The sequence below is a fragment of the Ursus maritimus genome, unplaced genomic scaffold (genome assembly GCF_017311325.1).
Source record: "Ursus maritimus isolate PB19 unplaced genomic scaffold, ASM1731132v1 scaffold_19, whole genome shotgun sequence".
Taxonomy (NCBI): Eukaryota; Metazoa; Chordata; class Mammalia; order Carnivora; family Ursidae; genus Ursus; species Ursus maritimus.
Window position 1 is genome coordinate 22,935,975 of NW_024424341.1, and position 24,233 is coordinate 22,960,207.

Sequence of the window (24,233 nt, forward strand, 5' to 3'; positions counted from 1 at the left end):
TGGGTGGCACGCACTGAGGCAGCATCTTTGTGATTTTTGCCATGACCTAATAGGAGAGAGCAAGGAAGAAATTTCAGCAGAAAGAAATGCAGACAGAAGCCTTGTTCTTTTCTGCTCCATGGCATCCTCACCCCTTCATGGCCGGAGAAAGCCCTTACATTGTTTGAGGAATAACTAGACAACAACTAAGCAAACACATAAGCCTCCTACCTTTGGCTCACCTCCTCCTGTGAATAGCAGCCGTGCCAGAGACACTTTCTCCCATACAAACTAAAGGAGGGTACAGACAACGTGGATCCACGTGAGAGATTCCCAAGTGCTGCTGGCAGTCTCTCCAGAATACAGAGAGCCCACCTGGAAGATCAGGGGAGGAGAAGGCAGCTCTGGAAGTCCACCCCCCTCAACTTCAGCAAACAACTGCAAGCTCTGGCTGTGATGTCTGGCAGGTGAGCAAGCCCACGGGCCTCTGGCTAATGGAGGGGATGTGACCACCCCCTTCTGACACTCCCAAAACTAAGCAGTGATGAAAGGCCCGGCTGGAATTGGAGCTATCCCAGTATAAGCAAGAAGGCCCTCCCGTGTAAGGTCCACACCAGCACTGGGTTTGGACACCTGTTGCAGTTCTCTTAACATCGGGTGTCTCAGGGCACAGCAGTCTAGGCAGTCGACCCTTGGCCTGGTCAGCCTCAACACCTTGGACACCCCGCAGGGGCCCAGGCCTAACCCGGAGCACCCAGGCCGGGGAAGCGACGTGATGGGGCAGGCGCAGGGCAGCATAGCCGCCCGGCAGATGCTCTGGTGTTTCCCCCCACCCCCTGGGCCAAACAGGCCGATACCTTTGTAGTGGACGCGGAGGTTGCCCTGGGAGAGGCCGATGTAGTTGTACTTGTCCTTGGGGCTCCAGGAGCGCGGCAGTGGCGTCTCATGCTGGTTGACCGCGGGGTACAGGCGCTGAAGGCGCCGGCTCAGCTCCTGCTCCCCCGGGGACGGCAGCCCGCCCCCAGCACCCCCGCCAGAGGAATCTCCAGCCTGCGGGCTCCCAGCTCCCGGGTCCGCCGTCGCCGCCGCCATCTTGGAGGGAGCTGCTATTGTGTCACTGGGGGCGGGGAAGAGCGGGACCAGATCCTCCCCTCTCAGCCAATGGCCGACGAGCCTACCGAGGCCGCAGGGAAACCGAGTCCAAGTCCGACACCTCTCTTTGGACACTGCCACGCCTCGCCACATTTCGGACTCCATATCCCACAATGCAGAGCTCTCCAGAGGCGGGACAATCCGGGCTCGTAGGGAACTTTGGGAGTTGTAGTACAATCTGCTCAGTCGTAAGCCTGTTTGGCTGAGACGGAGGAAACAAAAAACTACAATTCCCTCTGGCAACGCGGCTCCAGGCCCTCAGTTCACCGCCCTCCCTCATGGCCTCTGCTTATCCCCCGCCTCAGTTCTGATAGCTAGGGTCAAATCTACTGTAGTGATTGACTGAGGGGACCATGCTCCCGGGTCCGAGGCCAGCTTTGCTAATTGGCTTTCCTCCTCGCCTGCGGGCTCGNGGGGGGGGGGGGGGAGGGCGTGGAAGAACCTTGACCCCGCCCCCGCCGCTGGGATGCTGGGGCCTGGTCGCCATAGCGACGGGCTGTACACTACTACAGCTTCCCGGGCCGCGGGTGCCGGCTGCCCGGCTGCCCGAGGGTCATGGCCTCCGCCAAGCCGCGGTGCTCCAGCTTCGCGACCACGTCGAGGTAGGAGCTGACCGGACTGAGGGCGGAGAGGAGGGTTTGAGAACCTCCAGAAAGAGAAATGCCTCTGTCCATTGGTCCAGGGCTTCAGGCCCCACAGGATCGGTGGTGCAGAAACGGATCCGGACTGATGTAGCCTGCTGAGGACATTAGGTGCTAGCAAAAGGGTCGGCGCATTTTATCATCAGTAAGAGCCAGCATGTATTAAGCATATATTATGTGCCAAGTGCCTTATATATGGCACATTTAACTTCACAACTCTATGAAATAGTAATATCTCCGTTTTACAAATGAGTGGAAGCCTGGATGTGTTTTACACGTTTATAAGTGGTGAAGCTAGGATTTGAATCCAGCCATGTGAGACTTCTGAACCCGAGCTCTTAGCCACAGGGATAAACTGCCTCTTCACCCATTGGTTTATGGCAAAGATTCTTGTCTATTCAGGGGTTGCAGCCTCTGGGCACTGCAAAATATGACAACAAGTTCTATTAGCCAGGAAAGCCACAAAGTGTACATATTAAAACAAAAATGTGGGACGCCTGAGTGGCTCAGGTGGTTGAGCGTCTGCCTTTGGCTCAGGTCATAATCTCCCCGTCCTGGGATCCGCCCCAGGTGGGGCTCCCCGCTCAATGGGGAGTCTGCTTCTCCCTCTCCCTTTGCCCCTCACCCGGCTCATTAGCGTGCTCTCTCTCTCTCTGTCTCAAATGAATAAAATATTTTTTTTTAAATTGAAAATTAAAAAAAGATTGGCTAAGTATCTTTCTAGCTTTGGGAACTCAGAGAAGTCTCTTGAGTCCCGGGCCTCTGCTTCTGTATCTCAAAACATGGGGATGATACAACCCACTTCACAAACATTGTTGAGAAAATATAGGCAGAGTAAGTGAAGCTGTCATCACAGCTCTTGCATATACTAAGCATTCAGTAAGTGTTTAATGAATGTAGTTTCTCCCTTCTATTCATTATCAATGCAAAAACCTGATCTCACCTAAACTCTAATCCTTCAGGGTTTGCTGCCCCAACAAAGAAAGCCTACAAAAGTCAGGAGGGGCGCCTAGGAGGCCCAGTCAGTTCAGTGTCTGACTCTTGATTTTGGCTCAGGTCATGATCTTGGGGTTGTGGGATCCAGCACCGCATCAGCTCTGTGCTGGGCATGGAGCCTGCTTAAGATTCTCCCTCTGTCCCTCCTCTCCTCACCTCTCTTAAAAATAAAAAAAAAAAAAGTCAGGAAATTATTTGCTAATTTAATTATTTTATCCAGAGCTAAAATGAATCTACAAGAACCAGACAGCAGGCTTGAGAAAGACTGTCGTTACCCAGCACAGGAATGATATAGGAAACTGCAGTCATGTTTGAAAGGGATATGAAACAGATTCAGGAGAATAAATGCCCATCTATTTTAAGAAGAAAGCATAATGGGGGCACCTGGCTGGCTGGTTGGTGGAGCATGTGACTCTTGATCTCCAGGTTATGAGTTTGGGCCCCACATTGGGTATAGGGATAACTTAAAAATAAAATCCTAAAGAAGAAGGAGAGGGAGAGGGAGAAGGAGAAGAAGCAGAAGCAGCAGAAGCAGAAGCAGCAGCATTATGCAATTACTGAGGCTGAATTTGGTGGTAGTACAAAATATCATTGATTCCTGTCCATATTCTTTACCACTATTGTACATTGGGCCAAGCTGTTTCCTTTAGAGGCACAGTACGGGTGTCCTTCTCTAGCTCCCTTTAGAGCAAAGCCAGGATGATGAAGTATAGGCCAGACCTTAGTACTATAAATATGTCAGCAGTTTCTCTAAAAGGGATCTTCAAATTGTGTATTTCCTGGGATGCCTGGGTGGCTCAGTTGGTTGACCATCTGCCTTCGGCTCAGGTCATGATCCCAGAGTCCCAGGATCAAGTCCCAGCATCGAGTCCCAGGAACAAGCCCACATCAGGTCTCTGATCAGTGGGGAGTCTGCTTCTCCCTCTGCCCCTCATCCCACTCATGCTCTCCATCCCTCCCTCCCTCTCTCTCTCTCAAATAAACAAATAAAATATTTAAACAACAACAACAACAACAACAAATTGTATATTTTCCCTGAGGGAGGTTTCTGCTCCCCATTGGCTTTCTCCTTTCATCCTCACATCCCTGACACAGTAGCTTTGTGGATAGAACTCAGCCCCTTGAGTTCACTCAATGCCAGGACATACCCCTGTCAAACCCATTGCCTGCCATCTGTTAGATAACTTGAGTTTTCTCCACCTTTAAAGTAGAAATATAGGGAGGTGCCCAGCTGGCTCAGTTGGTAGGGCATGTGACTCTTGATCTTGGAGTTGTAAGTTTGAGCCCCACATTGGGTGTAAAGATTACTTAAAATAGGGGCGCCTGGGTGGCTCAGTCGATAAGCGTCTGCCTTCAGCTCAGGGAGTGATCCTAGAGTTCTGGGATCGAGCCCAGCTTCTTCCTCTCCCACTCTCCCTGCCTGTGTTCCCTCTCTGGCTGGCTGTCTCTCTCTCTGTCAAATAAAATAAAATCTTTTTAAAAAATTACTTAAAATAAAATCTTGAAAAAAATAAATAAAGTAGAGGGTCACCTGGAGGCGCCTGGGTGGCTCAGTTGGTTAAGTGTCTGCCTTTGGCCCAGGTCATGATCCTAGGGTCCTGGGATTGAGTCCCACATTGGGCTCCCTGCTCAGCCAGGAGCCTGCTTCTCCCTCTGTCTGCCACTCCCCTGCTTATGCTCTCTCTCTGTCTCTCTGTCAAATAAAAAAATAAATAAAAGGGCGCCTGGGTGGCACAGCGGTTGGGCGTCTGCCTTCGGCTCAGGGCGTGATCCCGGCGATCTGGGATCGAGCCCCACATCAGGCTCTTCCGCTGTGAGCCTGCTTCTTCCTCTCCCACTCCCCCTGCTTGTGTTCCCTCTCTCGCTCGCTGTCTCTCTCTGTCAAATGAATAAATAAAATCTTTAAAATAAATAAATAAATAAATAAATAAATAAAATATTTTTAAAAAATTAAAAAATAAAGCATAAAGTGTTAGAGTAGCTGGGCAGCTCAGTCAGTTAAGTGTCTGCCTTCATCTCAGGGTCCTGGGATGTCGGGCTCCCTGCTCAGCGGGGAGTCTGCTTCTCCCTCTCCCTCCACCCTGCTCATGCTCGCTTACGTGCTCTCTCTCTCCCTCTCTCTCAAATAAATAAAATCATAAAAAAGAAAAGAGGGGCACCTGGGTAGCGCAGTCGTTAAAGCGTCTGCCTTCGGCTCGGGGCGTGATCCCGGCGTTCCGGGATCGAGTCCCACATCGGGCTCCTCCACTGGGAGCCTGCTTCTTCCTCTCCCACTCCCCCTTCTGTGTTCCCTCTCTCGCTGGCTGTCTCTCTGTCACATAAATAAATAAAATCTTTAAAATAAATAAATAAATAAATAAAAAAGAAAAGAAAAGAAAGACTTGTCTCCATTTCCTTATGTGCAAACAAGGCTGAGAGAGGTTAAATGACTTGCTCAGGGGTTCCTGTTGAACCCCAGACGTCAGCCCCCAGGACCTTCAGCGGGCAAGTGCAGGATGGGGACTCACACCCCAGCTCTTGGACCCCAGGCCCTGTGCTTCTTTTCCTATAGCACCTGCCTTTGGTATCACATCCCTAGAAAGTGTCAGAGTCACAAACATGAAGCTCATCTGAACACTGAATGAAAGTGTAAGCCTACAGAGTTTTCTGGGCTCATGGTGAGACTTTCCTATCACTGCAGGAATTGGTGAGATTCTCAGCATGAGAAGGGTTCCGGGAATGTAGGAAAATGTTTTGGGCTCAGGGCCAGGAGTTTGTTGGCAGCATCTCTGGGAATCTGTAGGCAGTGCTGGGAAGACCCAGAGCCAGATCTGCAGAGAGAAGAGGCCATGTCTTGTAGATTTGGGAAGGGTGGAGGTGCTCTTCCCACTCAGGGCTCTGTCACCTACCACTGTCTTCCCCTTTTCTGTGCAGAACACACATGCGGCCTTCAGAAGGGACCATAGATGACTCCTTCCTCACAGAAACCAAGAACACCCAGAATCGCAAGCTTTCTCAGAAACGAAAGACGCTGGTTAGTGGCAATGTCTCGTCTTGTTGGAAACCCAAATGTCAGATCTCAGACCCTATCTGCCTCCCTCTCTGCAACCCCAAAGCACCACCCATCTGAAACATGCCTCCCAGAGTGGCTTCTCCCCAGTTAAGGGAGTGTGGCTCACAGAGGACAGGCCCATCAGGCTCTGAGGTAGGGGGGTGCACACTGGCTGCTCCTCATCTGAAAAGCCCTTCCAGACCTCCCCTGACAGAGAGAGATGCAGCTGCTGTCCATGGACACCCTTCCCCTGCAGCTCAGCATTCTGGAGTGGACCTCATTTTTTCATTTAGCCTGACATATGCCAGGCATTGTGCTACGTGCTGGGATGGTTATACCAGATCTGCCAAGGTCCTTCAGGGCTGTGACTGTATCTTTTTTTCTGTATGGCCCTGGTTTCTGATAGGGTACTTGAGTTGGTAAGCATATGTTGAGAGCTCCATAATGCTGTGTGTAGGTATGTGAAGGCAGGAGTAAAGGGCTATTCCCCCCTTGTGTTGCTGGCTCTGGGTTGGAAGTAGAGACTCTATTAGCCTCAGGAAATGTCCTTCCTCCATTCCTCTTCTTTTTAGTGTTTATGTAAAAATGAATGCTCTCTCTATCTTGGGGCACCTGACTGGGTCAGTTGGTAGAGCATGTGAGTCTTGATCTCTCGTTGGTAAGTTCAAGTCCCAGGTTGGGCCTAGAGCTTACTTATAAAAAAAAAAAAATGAATGCTGTCTCATTAAGTACTTTTGGGGTTTTGTTGATATGATCATAGGATTATAATTATTTAATTAGCAAACAGCCATTATCAGAATTAGATGAAAAAACATTTTATTAATTTAATTTTTTTGAAAAACAGTTTAGCAAACTTATAACTCCAGCTCACAGTAGAGCATTATTGGGCTGTGTGGTGGTTTTCTTTGTGTGTGTCCTGTATGGGCAATTTGGAGACACATGGGCCCCATACATTGTGAGGCTGGAGACTCCCTACATGGGGATCCCGACTCCAGAGAAGGAAAAGGGGTCAGTGTGGATTCTTCGCGGAGACCAAACGCAACCACGGCCCCAGAACACTGGGGCCCACGCTCCCATGACTTGAGGCACACGCTCCCCACTCCACTCAGCTGCCACCCATACAGTGTATCTGGGTCCCAGCTCTTTCGTGCGGCCGCAACATCTCCATTCTTAACCACCAGGGGGCATTGTTCCCTCCCGCCACCCGGCAACCCTTCCCCACCCCCTACCCCTGCCCCGCCCTGTGGCCGCCCTTCCCGTTTCCACCTGCAGGGAGAAACAGCATGTAGCGCCCGGGAACACCTCTTTCCACCCATCTGCTGGTGGAGGCCAGCTGGTAATGATAACCAAGACCTACCTGGAAGCCGCACTTGCCCAGGAATCAATGTAGGGGGACCACGTTTTCTCTCCACAGAAACGGCAGAGCACAAGGACTGGCCTTTTGAAAGTCTGAAAAACTTAATTCACTAGGGTCAGGTGCTTGTTTGACAAATTCCCAGGTGTCTTTCAGGGTTACTCGCCACTTTTATATAAATCACATCAAAAAAAAAAAAATCACATCGATTTTTGACAAATTTCAAAAACATTATTTTTAACAGTTTGACTTCTCTCATTTTTCCAATTTGTCTATTTATACTTTTATTTAGTCTTTGGTTTGGGGGTTTTTGTTTTTACTATTTAAAAAATGTTATTATTGATAATACTTTTCTGTTTTTTAATTTCAGAGAGAACACCCAGTGGGGAGAGGAGCAGAGAGAGAGGGACAAGCGAACTCTGAGTTGAGCAGAGCCTGGGACAAGGCGCGGGGCTGGGGGCTGGAGGCTCAATCCCACCACTCTGAGGTCATGACCTGCGCTGAAATCAAGAGTCAGGCACTTAACCCACTGAGCCATCCAGGTGCCCCCATAGCTCTTTTCAAACAGAAAGAAAGCTTAAGGCTTTCTTTCCTAATAGATAGCAAAAGTATTTTAAGCAATTAATATAAATACCGGGGTGGACACCTGGGTGGCTCAGTTGGTTAAGCGCCTGCCTTCAACTCAGGTCATGATCCCAGGATCCTGGGATCTAGTCCCCCATCGGGCACCCTGCTCAGCGGGGAGCCTGCTTCTCCCTCTCCCTCTGCCTGCTGCTCCTGCTTGAGTTCTCTCTCTCTCTGTGTCAAATAAGTAAAATCTTTAAAAAATACATACATACATACATACATACATACATACATACCAGGGCATATGGCAGGCTCAGTCAGTAGAGGAGTCGACTCTTCATCTCAGGGTCATGAATTCGAGCCTCACATTAGGGGTAGAGATTACTTAAAAAATAATTAAAGGGGTGCCTGGGTGGCTCAGTCCATTAAGCATCTTACTCTTGCCAGAACTCAGATCTTGATCTCAGGGTCATGTGGAGCCTACTTAAAATTAAATAAATAATAAAATTTTTTAATTAAAAAAATAAAATAAATACCTTGTGAGTGCTGCTCTGACCATGTCCCAAACATTTTGAACATGTAGTTTTAACATTCTTTCTTTTTTTTTAAAGTTTACTTATTTTTAGTAATCTCTACACCCAACATGGGATGTGAACTTACGACCCTGATATCAAGAGTCCCATGCTCCTCCAACTGAGCCAGCCAGATACCCCCAACATTCATTTATTCTTTCTTTCTTTTTCTTTCTTTCTTTCTTTCTTTCGTTCTTTCTTTCTTTCTTTCTTTTTCTTTTCTTTTCAAGATTTATTTGTTTATTTATTTATTTATTTATTTATTTATTTGACAGAGAGAGAGACAGCCAGCGAGAGAGGGAACACAAGCAGGTGGAGTGGGAGAGGAAGAAGCAGGCTCCCAGCGGAGGAGCCTGATGCGGGGCTTGATCCCAGAACACCAGGATCACGCCCTGAGCCGAAGGCAGATGCTTAATGACTGAGCCCCCCTGGCGCGCCCCCCCAACATTATTTCTATAACATGTTGTATTCTAAGAACTTAATGGGTCAAGAAAAATAGGAATTTCTTGTTAAAATTCTAAATAGTTAAGGGTCACAGAGGGAGCTCTAATAGTGAATTCAACATTGAACTCTAAATTTTCTTTTCTTTTCTTTCTTTATTAAAGATTTTATTCTTAAGTAATCTCTACACCCCAACATGGGGCTTGAACTCACAATGCCAAGATCAAGAATCACACACTCTATCAATTGAGCCAGCCAGGCGCCCCCAATTTTCTTTTAAATTGGAAAATAATTTATGTGCATTATAGAAAATTTTGAAAAATGTTCAGTTACAGAAAAATAAGCACCTAATGGCCTATCACTAGAGAATAATAATTGCTGATAACCTTCTAGACTATTTCTTCTGTCTTTTCTGGATATGCGTTTTTACCTAGTTGTACTTATTCCCTAATTTCAGGGTTTATTTAACCCTTAGAGCTATAGCATTAGCATATTTACAGTTAAACCTTTATGTAATCATTTTGTGACTGCTTCTATTTTTAGACACTTAGGAGTTTTCTAATTTCTAGGCATTTAGGACTTTTCTAATTTTTTCGCAGTCATAAGGCTTTGAGGACTGCCCCTTCTGCATAAAGTTGCTACTCCATTTCTTTCTCCCTCTACAATGGCCACCCCAGGCCTCAGCCTCAAGCAGCCTGCTGTCCTTGGGCATTCACCCCTATTCACAGCTTTTTAAAACACCTGCTATTTCCCTGAGATGTTGGTGCTACCCAGGATGTCTTTGTGCCCCACCTCTAACCCTGACACACACACCCTCTCCCAGATGACCTCAGCTCTTCTTATATACTCATTCAAGCTTTACTGAATAAACATCACAGACATTACCATCTCCTACCAGATGATTAGCTTCCCCTGGTCCCCTGGTCCCTTCCACTCAGGGCTTGTCCCCTCCTGGTAATCTGTACTGGCTTTAGTGCTGACTTGTGATTATCAGTTCACTTGTCACCCCACCTCCATCATACCCCCAGCTTCCCTCATGTCCCTAGAACCCAGCAGGTCGAGAATGTACTATGGTCCCAGGAATGTCTTATGAACAAATGGATGACTGGATGGATGAACTATAGAAGTGAGCTTCGCTGAGTCAAAAGCTCACTTTTTTCCCCTAAAGTTTTTAGTATTTTCATGAAAAGCTTAAAAAAAACCAGCCCATGGGCGCCTGGGTGGCCCCATTGGTTAAACGTCGGCCTTCGGCTCAGGTCATGATCCTGGTATCTAGCCCCACATCCAGCTCAGCAGGGAGCCTGCTTCTCCTTCTCTTCCCCACTTGTGCTCTCTCTTGCTATCTCCATCTCTCTCTCAAATAAATAAATAAAATCTTTAAAAAAAAAAAAAACAGCCCATACATATTAACTGCTTCCACTCTCTACCCCTGCTCAATGTTCAAAATGAGATCCCACTGCTTCAGGGCACTCCCACCTACCTTCTCCCCACTCAGGGGGTACAGCTCAGTCTCCTCCTAGGGTCCACAGCTCTCCCTGTTGCATCTCTGCAGTCTTATCTGTGTGTCAGTCCAGGCAGGAGGCTGGGCCTGCCCTCCTCTTTCTGTCTCTTTCACTGGACTGTGTTGTGGGGCAAGGGCTGGTACAGATCGCTATTCACATCTGTTTTCATAGTACAGATATGCAATACTCACTGACATACCTACAGAAGAGAAGAATAGCTCACCTTTACTGAGTTCCAAGTAGGTGTCTGAGTCTGTGTAAACCAATTTCATGTTTTCTCACTGCATCCGCACATTAATACAGTGCAGTGGGAACTAAAACCATCTGCATTTTACAAACGCAGACACTGAGGTTCAGAGAAGTTAAGCCTGTGGTCACACAGCCAATAAGGGATATCTGGCTTTTTAACCTAAACTCTACCTCTAGGGCCCATTGTCTTAATTATGAACCACATTAAGAGATGTTGTGGAGGGGTGCCTGGCTGGCTCATTTGGTAGGGCATGCGACTCTTGATCTCAGGGCCATGAGTTCAAGCCCCAGGTTGGGTGTGGAGTCTACTTAAAAAAGAGACAGAGAGAGATGTTAGGGGAAAAAATCAAGAGTAGAGGGAGGTGGGGTGCCAGGGTGGCTCAGTTGATTAAGCAGTTAAGTGTCCAACTCTTGGTTTGGGCTCAGGTCATCATCTCAGGGTCATGGGATTGAGCCCTGAGTCCGGCTCCATACTTGATATGGAGTCTGCTGATATTCTCTCTCTCCCTTCACCCCCCCACCCTCTCCTGTGTGCACACGCTTTCTCACTCAAATAAATAAGTAAATAAATAAACAAACAAACAAATAAAATCTTCAAAAAAAAAAAGAGTAGGGGCTCCTGGGTGGCTCAGTTGGTTGAGCTTCCTACTCTTGGTCTCAACTCAGGTCATGATCTCAGGGTCATGGGATCAAGCCCCGCGTGGGCTCTGCACTCAGTGGGGGTCTGCTTGAGACTCTCTCCCTATGCCCACCCCCCCACGCTTGCACATGCATGCGTGCTCTCTCCCTCTCTCTCTCAAATAAATAAATCAATCTAAAAAAAAAAAGAGTAGAGGGAGGAGGATGGAGAGTAGCATCAGGAAAGGGAGCACTGTTGCCATGGTAACACCATCTGTCTCTTCCTGCAGTCCTGTCAGTTCTCCATTGGTGGCCAACTGTCCCCATGGCCCACATACACCAGTGGTCAGACCATTCTGCATAATCGAAAGCCCTGTTCATATGATTATCGGAAACGAGCAGGGTAAGCTGGGGTCAGCCCCGTGGTGGATGGGCTGGTACAGATCCAGCATTGAACCCAGAGATAGCATAGGGTTGTGTGCTGCCCCAGACTAATGATGCAAGAGCCCTGGGGGTGCCCATCACATCTCATCCCGCCACCCCCTGCAGTAGCTGGCAGAAGCAGCCCCTGGGAATTACTAAGCCAAGGTACCTGGAGCAGCTAGAGAACTACCTACGCAAGGAGCTCCTCCTGCTGGACCTGAGCACAGATTCTACCCAGGAGCTGAGGCTGCAGGTTAGAGCCACAGAATAACTATGGGGAGGGTGGGAGGACAGGTGGGAGGAAACCTTACTCACTAGGACTGAGCACTTCAGACTTCAGGAGAGACCAGCCTCTCCCAGCTCTTTGGGGTCCCCATTCCTGGTAAGGGAAACATGTTCTATGACAAAGTTAGTGAGCAGGCAAAGCTGCCAGTATAAAACCAAAACTCTACTGAGGTTTGAGTTTCCACACCTGAATCAGGTAGTAGACTGGATGCTGTCTCCAGTCCCTTCAGCTCTGTGATCTTCAGTCTAGAATGGGTTGTTGGACATCAATCAGTGGAGCAGTTGGGCAAGAAGGTGTCATACAGTGTTCACCAGCCTAGGGATGACAGATCCAAGCTTTAGGAACTCAGCCCAGACACATAGAAAAACCTAGATGCAGATTAGATTCTAGTACATATTAAGGAGGGAATCAGCAAGTTCGTGCTCAAACAGGGATGATGACAGGGAATCCCTCACTTCTGACTTAGTCACTGACAGAAGCATTTGATGAGCATCATCTGCATGCCAGGCCCTGAATGGGGCCTTGAATACCATCTCACAGGCTGAAGGTACCTCATCAAGGAAGCAGAACTTCAGAGAAGGCAGATCGCTATGAAGTGGTGGGGCTGGGATGTGAACTCAGGGCTAATTCCAGAGCCTGTGCTAATTCCAGTATGTAATGCTGCCTCCCAAAACTTCTGTGTCCAAATGGAACAGGAAAACACACCTCTATTTGGTTAGAATACAACGCTAGAGTGTTTGATCTCCTCCTGCCTCTACAGGTCTATAAGATGGCAAGAGGTGAGAGGCCAACTGAGGCACAGTGCTTGGAGAAGGTTGGATGCCTGGAGAGCCAGAGTGGGGCAGCCCTGATCCAGGTCATCTTTCAGGCTTCAGAGATAGTACCAGGAGAGACCTCCAGAGAACAGTTGAGAGGGACAGAGCTGCCCTCAGCTTCCTGGCACTAAGAGACCCAGGTGGTGCCCTGGGGCATTTATTTGAATATGGGTCACCTGGCAGTTTCATGCTACAGTACTTCTAAGCTCAAGAGAGTGGCAGGTATAGACCAGGAGGTGACAGATCCCCTTTTCTTGCCAGCCTTACAGAGAAATCTTTGAGTTCTTCATAGAGGACTTTAAAACGTACAAGCCATTGCTATCCTCCATCAAGAATGCATATGAGGTGATGCTGGGTAAGACTGCATGCAGCCTCTGTGCCCAGATCCAGTCTGGAAGGCATGGAGAGGATCCTACTCTGACCTTCTGGGGCTGTGCAGAAGTATTGGGGCAGCTACTAACTGGGCCTTGAGGTCACCAAGCCTTGCTCAGCTTTTTTGCTTACACTGTCCTGTGTGATAGAGCACCCGACTACCTCCTGTCCTTGGGAAGCATGGTAAGGGAGTATCTGTAGGAAAGAAAGCAACTTTACTATTGAGAGTGAAACCCAGGAGGGAGTGAGTACCTCTGGGAAGTGATGAGCCTCCCCAACCAGGCATGGGAGGTGCTGGTCATGGTACACCTGCAGGACTAAAGGCTATAGGGAGGGGCGCCTGGGTGGCTCAGTCGGTTAGGTGTCTGCCTTCCACTCAGGTCATAATCCCAGGGTCCTGGGACGGAGGCCTGCATCAGGCTCCCTGCTCAGCAAAGAGCCTGCTTCTCTCTCTCTCTGCTGCTCCCCCTGCTTGTGTACTCTCTCGTGCTCTCTCTCTCCCTCTCTGTCAAATAAATAAAAATGTTTGAAATTAAAAAATAAATAAATAAAGGGAGAAAGGGCATAGATGAAACCTCAGTCTTCAGCCAGACTCTGTCTCTGGTTTAAAATCAAATGCAGGAAGGCCTTAAGCAGGGGCCATGCTTTGAACAAGGCATGCATAGACTCCTGGAGTTTGCAAGGCACATAGCCACTCACTGTGACCTTAGGATCAGTGTCTCCTGGCTGTTCTCTATGGTCCCAAAGGGACTCTCCCACCTGTCCCTGCTTAGCCCACCAGAGGGAGAAGATTCGGGCTCTGGAGCCCCTGAAGGCCAAGCTCATCACTGTGAATGAGGACTGCAATGAGAGGATCCTGGCCATGAGGGCTGAGGAGAGATATGAAATCTCCATGCTGAAGAGAGAGAAGATGAATTTGCTAAAACTCATTGACAAAAAGAATGAGGAGAAGATCTCATTGCAGAGCGAGGTGAATGGGAGTAGTGTGGTGACCAACTCCCTGAATTCCTGCTACCCCCACCCAGGGGTGATCTGAGGCCTTGGGCACCAAGGTGACTCCCTAACTCTCTACCCTTCTGCCTGGAATGATATACTGAGCCACCACCCCCCCCAGAGGCCCTACCTCCACATTCTGCCCCTTCCTCCTCAGCTTAGCACTGGCTTCATGTGGCCCCAATTGCCAGCAGTCCTGCTTCTTGGCTGCCAAACTTTCTCCACAGGAGGACACATTGGCATTTCGCTGGATTCTCGGGAATGGCCTGTCTCCTTCTCCCTCCAACTTTCCTGTTTCCAGGCCCTGATGGGGCCACTCAGCACCCATCCCATCCCTTTTGATGGCTAGCTATAGCCCCTGACCCCATAGCCACCTTCCCAACAGGTATCCAAACTGAGAAAGAATTTGGCTGAGGAGTACCTGCGCTATCTCAGCGAGCGAGATGCCCGCAAGATCCTCATTGCAGACCTGAATGAGCTGCGGTACCAGAGGGAGGACATGTCACTAGCCCAGTCCCCAGGTAAGCCTGAGGTGGGTTTCTCTCCCCTGAGGTGCTAGAGAGGAGTCTCGCCACTCATCCCCACTCATTCAACTCTCTTAATGTCTGTTCATTCCATGCCCATTCACAAAGTGGGGATGTTTCTGCTGCCACCTGAATCTATGGATCTTTTGAGCTGGACTGAGAATCATAGACTCATTGTTTAAGTAGGAAGCAATTGTTGCCTGCTGAGACAGCCTAGACTCCCTGAGAGCAGGACAGACCTGGTACCCCATGTCCTGGGCTTCTCTATTTAAACCCAAAGTCCTAAGCTGTTAGTGCTGTGGGAAAGATGCAGGGCTTCCCAGTCAGGGAGAGAAGGACCTGTGACCAGGCCCCGAGGGACACTCTAAACCTGTCCTAGGCTACAGGCCCTAGAGCCAGGGTGATACAAGCTGGCGGGTGCTCTGGCAGGCATCTGGGGGGAGGACCCCGTGAAGTTAACACTGGCTCTGAAGATGACCCGGCAAGACCTGACCCGCACGCAGATGGAACTCAACACCATGAAGGCCAACTTTGGAGATGTGGTGCCCAGGAGGGACTTTGAAATGCAGGAGAAGACCAATAAGGATCTGCAGGAGCAGGTACAGGTACTGGTGGGCAGGGAGGGCAGGGCAGGGTCATGCAGGTAGGTAGCAAGGATCAATCACCTTATCCACAGCTGGACAGCCTGAGAAGTGACTACGAAGAGGTCTGCAAGGAGCACGAGATACTGCTGCAGTTGCATATGACCACACTGAAGGAACGGGACCGGTTTCATTCTGAGCTCCAGGAGATCCAGCGCACCTCTACACCGCGGCCTGACTGGAGCAAGTGCGAAGGTAATGATGGCCATCACGCTCCCAGGGACTGCTCAAGGATGTGGTTTGGACTCCAGCTCCCTCTCTCCACCTGCAGATGTGGTGGCTGGGGGCCCAGATCGCTGGCAAATGCTGGCTGAGGGCAAGAACAGCGACCAGCTGGTAGATGTGCTCCTGGAGGAGATTGGCGAGGGGCTGCTCCGGGAGAAAGACTTCTTTCCTGGTCTGGTAGGGGTCCCTGGGCTCGGAGGTTTGGGGACAGAGTCAGAATAGCCAGGCCTTGCTGCTAAGACTTGAGGTTCTGGGAGAACCATCTGGGGCTCTGCCTTGGCCCAGAGATGAACTGACGCTCTCCTTTCCAGGGCTATGGGGAAGCCATCCCTCCTTTCCTTAGATTTGATGGCATTGTGGAGAACAAGAAGCCAACCAAGAAGGATGTGGTAAACCTCCTCAAGGATGTCTGGAAGCAACGTCTCCTTGAGGAGCAGGTCAGATCTCGTGGGCCACTTTGGCTTGGTGTGGCCTCCAGAGTCTTCCAGGGGGTTCCATTGAGGTGTTAGGGAGAAGGGCCAACCCATCATGGGGCAGGCTTATCAAACAGTCATCTCCCACCCTGCAGAAAGAGAAATTCCCAGATTTCTTCTTCAGTTTCCTGGAGCATCGCTTTGGACCTGGTGAAGCCATGGCCTGGGCTTACACCATTTTTGAAAATATCAAGCTTTTCCGCTCTAATGAGGTCATGAGTCAGTTCTATGCAGTCTTGATGGGAAAGGTGAGGTTGGGCCTGGCCCTCCCTTTGTCCCCAGCATAGGCCAGCTCTATCCCTACCACTCCAGGAAGCAGCAAGTTAGTCAATGCTTCCTTCCCTGTAGAGGAGTGAGAGTGTATACATCAAGCAGAAGGAGACAGTGGCACAGTTGCTGAAGGAGATGACAAATGCTGACAGTCAGAACGAGGGGCTGATAACCATGGAGAACTTAAGGTGAGAGGCTGGTCCAGCCACCCCAACTCCTGTTCAACATTTCATATGGCCAGGCTCCCAGATGTGCAGGGTAAAGGGAAGCCTGGCAGGAAGGGCTCACAGCCTCAACACCTGTTGTTCTTTTTGAGCACTAGTGGGGCTGACAGAGGAGTATAGGAATATGGGTAAGCAGGCCTCAGCCAGGCCTCTTGGCCCTTTTGTTTCCCCACAGCACTGTCCTCAAGAGCACCTTCCCCTTCAAGAAGGAAGAGAAAATTCAGGAGTTGATGGAGGCAGGAGGCTGGCATCCCAACAGCAGCAGTGCAGACTTGCTTAACTACCGCTCTTTATTTATAGAGGTGGGTATGTATGTGTTGGACAGCGGTTGTCCAGGAACTTGCCCAGCTCTGCCCTAGCCTCTGCTAGACCCCAACCAATGTGATTCTCACCCTGCCTTGTGGGCCCTCCCAGGATGAAGAGGGCCAGAGTATGCCCTTTGTACAAAAGCTGTGGGAACAGTACATGGATGAAAAGGATGAATACTTAGAGGAGCTAAAACAGGAGCTGGGCCTGGAACTGTGAGTAACTCCTGAGGCCCTTAGGCCCACTTAGCCGTAGGCAAGTCCCTATCCCACAGGGTGGTGTCTCAAGGCCTTGGGTCTCCCTGTGCACTACGCTTGCTGCTGGGTACTATATACTGCTCAAGCTCAGCAGAGGGCACCTTGGGGTCTGGGGTGCAGAATGGAGGGGTCAAGGCCTGTCTCTCTTTCTTTGTGGGGTAGCGATGATGAGGTAACCCTACCCAAGGTACGTGAAGCCCTGATGAACATCGATCCCAGCCTGGACAAGCGGACCCTAAATGGCTACTTGAGCTGGGCCTTCCAGCTCCCCATGACAGAACTGCCTGAGGAGGGTGAAGAGAAGGAAGAAGGCATTGTGGTACAGCTCAAGATTGCCCTGCAGCGGCTTCAGATGACTGACATCAGGCGCATGGGGTCTCGAGAGCAGGAGCCTGCAAGCTAGGGCCACTATGGGCAGTCTTAGTGCTCCAGTGCTGCTAACCTCTGACCTTTAGTATAAAATTATTTGTCTGAACCTATTCTCCAGGTTATGCTGAGGAGTTGAGGGGAGGGAGGGAGGGGAATTGGTCCTGGCCTGGCTGGCCCCAGGATATACACCAAAACACAACACATTCTGTTTATGACACTTTATTGAGGCTGGGGAGGTGGGGAGGAGACCTGGAAAAATATGTGGGGCAGTCCCCCAGGTGGGGACAGGGCAGGTGTTGAGTCCTGGACACTACTGGGCGGGGAAGACAGAGTTGCCACTGAATGCACAAGGGATGAGCAGCTGCCGGTACTCCAGGGGCAGGTACCGCTCCACAAGCACGTGCAGGGAGACTTGGTCGTTGACCAGGCCCTGCCTGTAGCAGAGGAGGAGACAGAATCAGGGCCAGCACTACCACACCCAGCACCTTCCTGTTTCTGCCCACTTACCTTCGCATCAGCAGTTCCAGGTCCTCTGGCTTCACAGTCTTACGGCCAGCGTGAGCAGCAAATACCTCCAGGTCATCACAGAGATGCTGGAAATACTTGTCCAGGCTGCCAAAAGGGTTAGGGTAGCACAGACTGAACAGTCTATTGATGATCTGAGGGATTCCTCTCCCCACCCTGAGTGTCCAGGACTCACCACTTCTCCACCATCTCAAGAGCCTTCTTCTCCATGGGCATCTTAGCATAGAAGCTAAAGAGTTTCACATAGTGGCTCAATCCAGTCTTGTGGGGATCTTGACGGGGTCTGGGGCCAGGGGTTCGGGCCCTGGGAGGAAGCCTGGTTGGCAAAGGCTTCAGAGGCTCTGAAGATAAACTGGGGGCAGGAGTGGATAGTTAGCTAAAATGCGCCCAAAGAGGCCCCTAATAAAAAACAAGTCTTATTGGCTCCCGCGAAGACTAGGGCCCATCTGCTCCTTGGCTTATCTGGGCCAATAGCTCTAACTATCTGCTGGGGGTGGGCAGTGGGGACAGGGGGCCACACAGAGGCCTGGTCTTTCCCTGGGGCCCTGATCCTCCAATCTGGACCCAATGTCCCAGTCTAGACTCATTACACAAGCTAGTACTTCCTCAGGCCCTTGACCCTCAGGCCTCTGCATAGATATTCTTTCCCCTCAGCCTATTGCTACCTATCTGGTTCTGCTAATTGTCTTCCAAGAAGCCTTACTCTGACTAGGTAATTCCCCCCTACCCAGGTTCCTCTAAGAACCTGGAAGCATGGGGCGCCTGGGTGGCTCAGTCCTTAAGCGTCTGCCTTCGGCTCAGGGCGTGATCCCGGCGTTCTGGGATCGAGTCCCACATCAGGCTCCTCTGTTGGGAGCCTGCTTCTTCCTCTCCCACTCCCCCTGCTTGTGTTCCCTCTCTCACTGGCTGTCTCTCTCTGTCAAATTAATAAATAAAATCTTAAAAAAAAAAAAAAAGAACCTGGAAGCATGCACCAGGATGACACATGTACTCAGTGAGCCCCACCCAGTCCACCTCAGGGTGTTCTCTTGAATGATCATCTGCATACCAACAGGAAGATGGATAACCCTTTGGTGCTCAATGCCAAGCTCAGAAGCTTGTCCCCTTCCCAAGAGGTCCATGCAGAACAAGGTCATGGGATCTTACACTGCAGTGCGAGGCGGTAGGGCTGGCTCAAGAAACTGAGGTTGTCTGGCCTGAAGAAACTCAGTGGTGCTGGAGGCCAACTCTGGACTTGCTGTAGAGAAAGGGCAGGATTATAGGGGGCTTGGGCTTGACTATCTCACGCAACCATCAAAGCCCACAGCTTCCTTGTCCTATTCCTCAAGGGGCCCATCTAGCTTTGGTCAGCCAAGCAATGGGCCCCTCAGAGTCTCCCTGACCCAACATCACTTGTGCCCAGAAACACAACCCAGGGGTACAACTCCCCAGATAAGAGACTGAACACCACTGTCACCCATTCACTCCCTCATCCCCACACTGGGCCCCTTACCTGTCCTACCAGAGATGTCCTCATCTCCTGAAGATCCTTCTGGCTCCTTGGCCTCAACAGCTTCTGACATTTCTCTATGTCTCTTAGACTTTTCTGTCCTGACAGATCCTTGTGTTCCTGTTGTGTCCATCACTTCGCTCACACTCAAACTTTCCTCCATCCTTTCCTCTGCCTCCTCATCAACCCCATCCTGTAAGGGCTCCACTCCATCTTCTCCAGAGATAGTACTGCTGTTGTTTGGGAAGCTCACAGCATGGGCATCAACCTTCTTTGCCTTTCCTGCCAGAAGTTGAGCTGGTTTTCCAGGATCTGAATCAAGAGAGAGAATATAGGTTAGAGAAGCAGTAGGCCAAGGCTGTAGCTCTGAGAAGGATAAAGGTAGAGTAGTAAAACCCAGTCTAGCTCCCTGAGGAGAAATGTCCAGAGGCAGACCCACGGTACTTGTTTGGAGTATCCTGGTCCAAAACCGACTCTGCTCTGACATGTAAGAGGAACCAACAACCAGGGGACTCTGCAGGGCACACATACAGGCCTGAGGAGGGAAAAGCACCAGTGCCAATTTTCATCCAAGGCTTAGCTCTGGGCCACGTGCCCCATGTACTCACTATGGTTCTGCAGCCTAGGCCCACTGCTCTGTGTCCTGTGACTGATAGCCCTCTCAGCATCTTCAACCTCAGTGTGAGAGAGACAGGGCAGGGAGTGGTACCCACTGGGGGAACGGCCAACCAAGGGCTGGGAGAAGGGCTGAGTGTCCTCCAACACAGTATCCGTTGGCAGGGTGGCAACAGGGGTTCTGAGGCTGTCACCTGGAAATGAAAGGCCAGTTGACACTCTGTTTTCCAGGCCCACCTGCTGCTACCCAGTCACCAGGGCCTGGGCAGCGGGCCCCATGAGTCTGCCCCAAGTGGCCTTCAGAAAAAACTACCTAGTACTCTAAGTCCTACCCTCCTTCCACAGTTCTCTTTGCTTACCTTCCTGCTTCTTAGCCTGGCATTCCCACCCTCCACAGCTTGTCCCACCAAAACTGCTCACCTATGCCTCCACACTTCTCACTCTGCTAGGAATCCTCCTCTTACTCTCATGAACTTGACTTGTTTTCTGGAAACGGGCTGTCTGGGCAGTTCTGACTGGCCTGCTGATCCTGAAACCTAACCCTTATCTATCTCCCAAGAAGCTCCAACCCCCACACCACCTCTTTCCTACCCTCAGCCCTATAGCTTCTCAAGAATATGGGATCCTAGAAGATACTGGGACCAAGACCGGGGCCTCACTAAGACATGGACCAGCACCTTGGAGAAAGAAAGCAGAAACTCCTTATAGACCTACTGGCAAGCTTGCTCACTGTCCTTAACTTGACAGAGAGAGGAGTAATCCTGGACTCAGCAGCACCTCACGGGGGTGGGAAAGGGAAATCTCAACCTTACCTGGAGAAGCCAAGGCCAAAGAAGTGTCTCGCAGATCCTGTAAAAATGCACCCACATCTACAGCTCGGTGGGTAGGAGGTCTGCGAGCCAAACCAGGCCTCTGCACTGACTGTGGCTGGAGAGGCGTGGCAAAGGTCAAATTGAGGGAGCTGGTGGGAGGGAAGAGGCACAAAGGAAAGTCAGGTATCTGAGGCCCAATTTTCAGGGGAATTCCCCCATCTGCCCTGGGACTCTCATCTCTTAGAACAAAGCCATGATGCTCTAAAGCTAAAACTGGCAGGGACCAGTATGGCCAGATTCCATCCCAATCAATATCTCCCTCTCCAAGCCTTTCCACCAACCCCAGGACAGGCAACAGCACCTGGTGAGGGAGGAGGCACTGGCATTCCCACGAGGCTCTGCAAGAGAATTTAAAAAGAAACCATGGTAAGTTACCAGGCTCATGAGAGCCCTCTCTCAGGCCTCCTCAGCCTCTCTAGAGGACAGGAGAGGGTGGCCAAAGGTGTTGTCCAGGGTCTTACCTTGGGAGAGAGGCAGTCCCTGGTCCATTCCTTGCTGAAACACTGACAATCTCAGCCTCTGCTTCCGCCTGCCAGGAGCCAGAAGACCTAGAGCCAGGGTTGTGGAGGGCTCAAGCTCAGGAAGTTGCAGCTCCAGGCTACAAGGATGGAACTTATCTCAGACAGGCCAGAAGCCCAATACTGGCTTCTGGGGCCCTCAAGAGACTCCCTGATTAGAACTGCCCAACAGCCCAGTGCAAGGGAAGAATTCACTGTTCACCTGCCCCGACTGCTATCCCGTCTAGAGGACTGGACCACTTGCGGTGTCGGCACTGGCTTCACCACAGACTCTGGCCTCATGATGGAAGATTCTGGGGCTGCAGAGACAGACAGCAAGGAGAGGGTAGGGTTGGCAGGGCAGGCTGCCCTGAATGAGGGATACCAAGGGACTGGTGTCTAACCCTGATCAGCAAGTTAGCATTCACGCACCAGTTAGAAGGATGTTCTTCAGCAGAGTCCGGGGTGTCTGTTCCTCCACGTTCCCACTGGTGTGAACATGGGCCAATCTGCCAAAAGACTAGGTAAAAGCACCAAGCAATCAGTCTGTTCCTTTGTTTTGAGATTCCCTCAAGGTGGGCTCCAAACAGAGCTAGACCTCAGGGCCGCCTGAAGGCAGAAACAGCACTGTAGTGGTCAATGGGCTGGGCGCTTACCCTCACTCTATGGGAACGTCGTCTCACATTCATCTTTGTTGGGCTGCTCAGCCTCCTGGAGGAAGGTGGTTCAAGTAGAGCTTTCTGGGCACTGTGTAAAGACCAATAGCTCTAAGAATTAAGTAGGGAGAGGGAACTAGAGGATGCAGAGATATGCTTTCATCAGGGATCTTGGCCTGAAGCCCTTTGCCCTCAAGGCCGGGGACCCAGAAACCACTTGCCCCTCACACAGCCTCTGTTCCCAGCTCTCTATCAACAGCTCTGTGGGTGAAGGGGACCCTAAGGGATATGGGAAGAAAGAGGGACTATAATGATCCAGCCAGAGGGAGGGGCTGAGGAAGGGTTTACAGAACTGACTCTGTTAGAAGTAGAGGTCAGCCACACAGACAAGAGGAGCAATTAGAAGAGTATTCATTCCCGACATTAAAATAACAACTCAAGAAGGCTATTTAAATTATTTTGAAACCTTTTAAGTACTTGTCAGGGTTTCACAGCAACTTCTACATTGGTCACTCCAGCTCTCGTTTCTGTTCCAGTGCCTCTCAGATTCCCAAGGCACAGCTTCCAGCTCATCACCTATAGGTCTAAAACCTACAATGAATAGCTTCCCAGGGCCTATAAAAGAACTGCACTGCCCCAGTGGCAGATGCCAACTTCCACACCGTCTGCACCAAGAACTCACCACAGCCCTCATCCACTGACACTGCCACCAGGTCAGGCCAAATTCCCTGCTCCCTAGCAAAGCATCTTTCTAGTTCCTGCCTCCCGAATTCTGCCCAGGCTGTGCTCTCTAGTTCCTTTCCCATCTTCCAGCTGGGAGCTACAGGGAAAGGGGATTGAATGTGCAGGGAAAGTTGGGGACCACAGAAGAGGCAGTACAGGGCAGATGCCTGGTCACACTTTGGGCTGGTGTGGGGGAAGGTGTGGTCCAGAGAACAGGACAGAAGGTCAGATTCTGAGCGCCTACAGGCAGAAACTAAAGACGCGAGCAAAGTTGAGCTGTGTAGTAGCTTTATAGTCCTGAGACCTGGCAGCCTGGAGTCCGGGAGCACAAACAGCTGACCTGAACCCAGTAAAGGGTGGACCCAGTTCTCAGGACCCTGGGCCCTGCCGCTCTCCGAGACTCGGTCTCCCTCTCCAAACAGACTCAGCGCTGGATCCGGCTGAGGCCTGACCCGTAATCCGTATGGTTGCTCGCACTCTCGGACAACGCCTTCTCATACCCAACTCTAGCACTTCGGCGTCGCCGCGGGGTGCGCGTATCCGCAGTATCCAGCACGCGCCGCAATAGCGTGCGCGTCGTAGGCTCGCTGTCGCCGTCGTAGCTATCCGCCATCGCCTCAGCCATCCGCCTCCCAACCGCTGAGGTAGCCGAGGCCGCCGCCTTCCCGCCGCAGCATTTAAGCCAACTCTCGCGAGGCTGCCGCACGGCCTCACGGGAGTTGCAGTTCTAACCCTACCGCCCAGAGGCGCGTGGAATGTGTAGTGGTCGTTGCAAGCTCTGGATTTGGAGGCACTTTGACCTGGGAGTGCACCGGGGCAAATGTGTGCAACCAGTCGAAGACTTGGTTTCTTCATCTGTAAGTTGAGGATGATACCCATCTAATAAAGGACTTGTATTGATTCAATAATTTTTTTCAAGGTTTATTTAAGTAATCTCTACACCCAAGGTGGGGCTGGAACTCACCACCCCGAGATCAAGAGTCCTCTGCACTACAGAGAGCCAGCCAGGCGCCCCTCAATGAGATAATATTTAACGAAGGGTCTGACCTATTTTAAGCCCCATCTTCAATAAATAGCAGTTAGTATTAGAATGACTTATTCCTATCTCCCTCTGGAGTTGAGACCCTTGGGCCAGGAAAAAAATAATTTTATCCTATACATGACCTGGTCAGACTTGCACTTGTGAACATTACTCTGCCTTAGAAGAAACCAGTTTGTAGGCTCAAAGTCTAGTGTGCTGTTTGTGATCCAGCAGAAATGTTATGATCTCCAAACATGTGCAATTTTGACATGAATTTTGGCTCTCAAAAGTTCTGATAATGCTAGGGACTCTATTACCATATTTTCACCAAGACAGCCTCCCCACCTTTCTTAAATTTTCATGGAAACTTAATTAGAACTTGAGTTCTGAGTCTCCCATGGAGTTATCTTTTTGCTCCTAGATGAGGTGCCTATGTGTTTTACATAACTGATTAAATTTTATATTTGCTACTTGTTAAAAAAAAATACTGGGTGCATGAAGTGAGGGAGGGAGGGAGGGAGGAATGAGAGACTGGCAAGGACCAGATCATATAGT

General features: G+C 50.3%; 3 protein-coding genes across 6 annotated transcripts in view; 1 reads left to right on the forward strand and 2 right to left on the reverse strand.

Moving 5' to 3' along the window:
* RANBP10 (RAN binding protein 10) overlaps positions 1-1,464 on the reverse strand; it is a 67,935-nt gene extending 66,471 nt beyond the window's left edge. The window contains exon 1 of the mRNA XM_040633463.1: positions 837-1,464. Within this exon, the coding sequence (XP_040489397.1) occupies positions 837-1,236 (400 nt within the window). The 5' untranslated portion in view covers positions 1,237-1,464. The remainder of the gene's footprint in view (positions 1-836) is intronic.
* A 97-nt stretch (positions 1,465-1,561) lies between these two features.
* Positions 1,562-17,381, forward strand: TSNAXIP1 (translin associated factor X interacting protein 1). 2 transcript variants are annotated; one of them, XM_008702453.2, is made up of 16 exons: positions 1,562-1,733; positions 5,682-5,781; positions 11,393-11,505; positions 11,652-11,778; positions 12,888-12,981; positions 13,772-13,968; positions 14,377-14,512; positions 14,945-15,114; positions 15,192-15,351; positions 15,428-15,558; positions 15,693-15,818; positions 15,950-16,102; positions 16,203-16,312; positions 16,524-16,650; positions 16,763-16,869; positions 17,074-17,381. In XM_008702453.2, the coding sequence occupies exons 1-16, from the start codon at positions 1,687-1,689 to the stop codon at positions 17,312-17,314; spliced, it is 2,139 nt and encodes a 712-aa protein (XP_008700675.1). In that variant the 5' UTR covers positions 1,562-1,686; the 3' UTR covers positions 17,315-17,381. The 2 variants fall into 2 exon arrangements, with proteins under 2 accessions (XP_008700675.1, XP_008700674.1); XM_008702452.2 differs by lacking the exons at positions 11,393-11,505; positions 11,652-11,778; positions 12,888-12,981; positions 13,772-13,968.
* Positions 17,382-17,489: 108 nt separating this feature from the next.
* Positions 17,490-23,378, reverse strand: CENPT (centromere protein T). 3 transcript variants are annotated; one of them, XM_008702448.2, is made up of 13 exons: positions 23,158-23,378; positions 21,935-22,025; positions 21,711-21,798; positions 21,502-21,598; positions 21,243-21,379; positions 21,083-21,119; positions 20,722-20,870; positions 20,008-20,103; positions 19,298-19,606; positions 18,952-19,042; positions 17,981-18,157; positions 17,788-17,892; positions 17,490-17,714 (listed from the first exon to the last, which is right to left on the reverse strand). In XM_008702448.2, the coding sequence occupies exons 1-13, from the start codon at positions 23,280-23,282 to the stop codon at positions 17,591-17,593; spliced, it is 1,626 nt and encodes a 541-aa protein (XP_008700670.2). In that variant the 5' UTR covers positions 23,283-23,378; the 3' UTR covers positions 17,490-17,590. The 3 variants fall into 3 exon arrangements, with proteins under 3 accessions (XP_008700670.2, XP_008700668.2, XP_008700672.2); XM_008702446.2 differs by having other exon boundaries at positions 19,903-20,103; positions 23,158-23,376; XM_008702450.2 differs by lacking the exon at positions 20,008-20,103 and having other exon boundaries at positions 23,158-23,377.
* Positions 23,379-24,233: the final 855 nt, after the last annotated feature.

Coding starts and splice junctions, on each gene's coding strand:
- TSNAXIP1 (XM_008702453.2), top strand. CDS start 1,687: ATGGCCTCCGCCAAGCCGCGGTGCTCCAGCTTCGCGACCACGTCGAG. Junction 11,779..12,887: donor CCCAGGAGCTGAGGCTGCAG/GTTAGAGCCACA, acceptor TTTTCTTGCCAG/CCTTACAGAGAAATCTTTGA. Junction 15,115..15,191: donor ATAAGGATCTGCAGGAGCAG/GTACAGGTACTG, acceptor CCTTATCCACAG/CTGGACAGCCTGAGAAGTGA.
- CENPT (XM_008702446.2), bottom strand. CDS start 23,282: ATGGCTGAGGCGATGGCGGATAGCTACGACGGCGACAGCGAGCCTACG. Junction 22,026..23,157: donor CGCCGAAGTGCTAGAGTTGG/GTATGAGAAGGC, acceptor GTCTTTACACAG/TGCCCAGAAAGCTCTACTTG. Junction 19,043..19,297: donor GGACATCTCTGGTAGGACAG/GTAAGGGGCCCA, acceptor CTTTCTCTACAG/CAAGTCCAGAGTTGGCCTCC.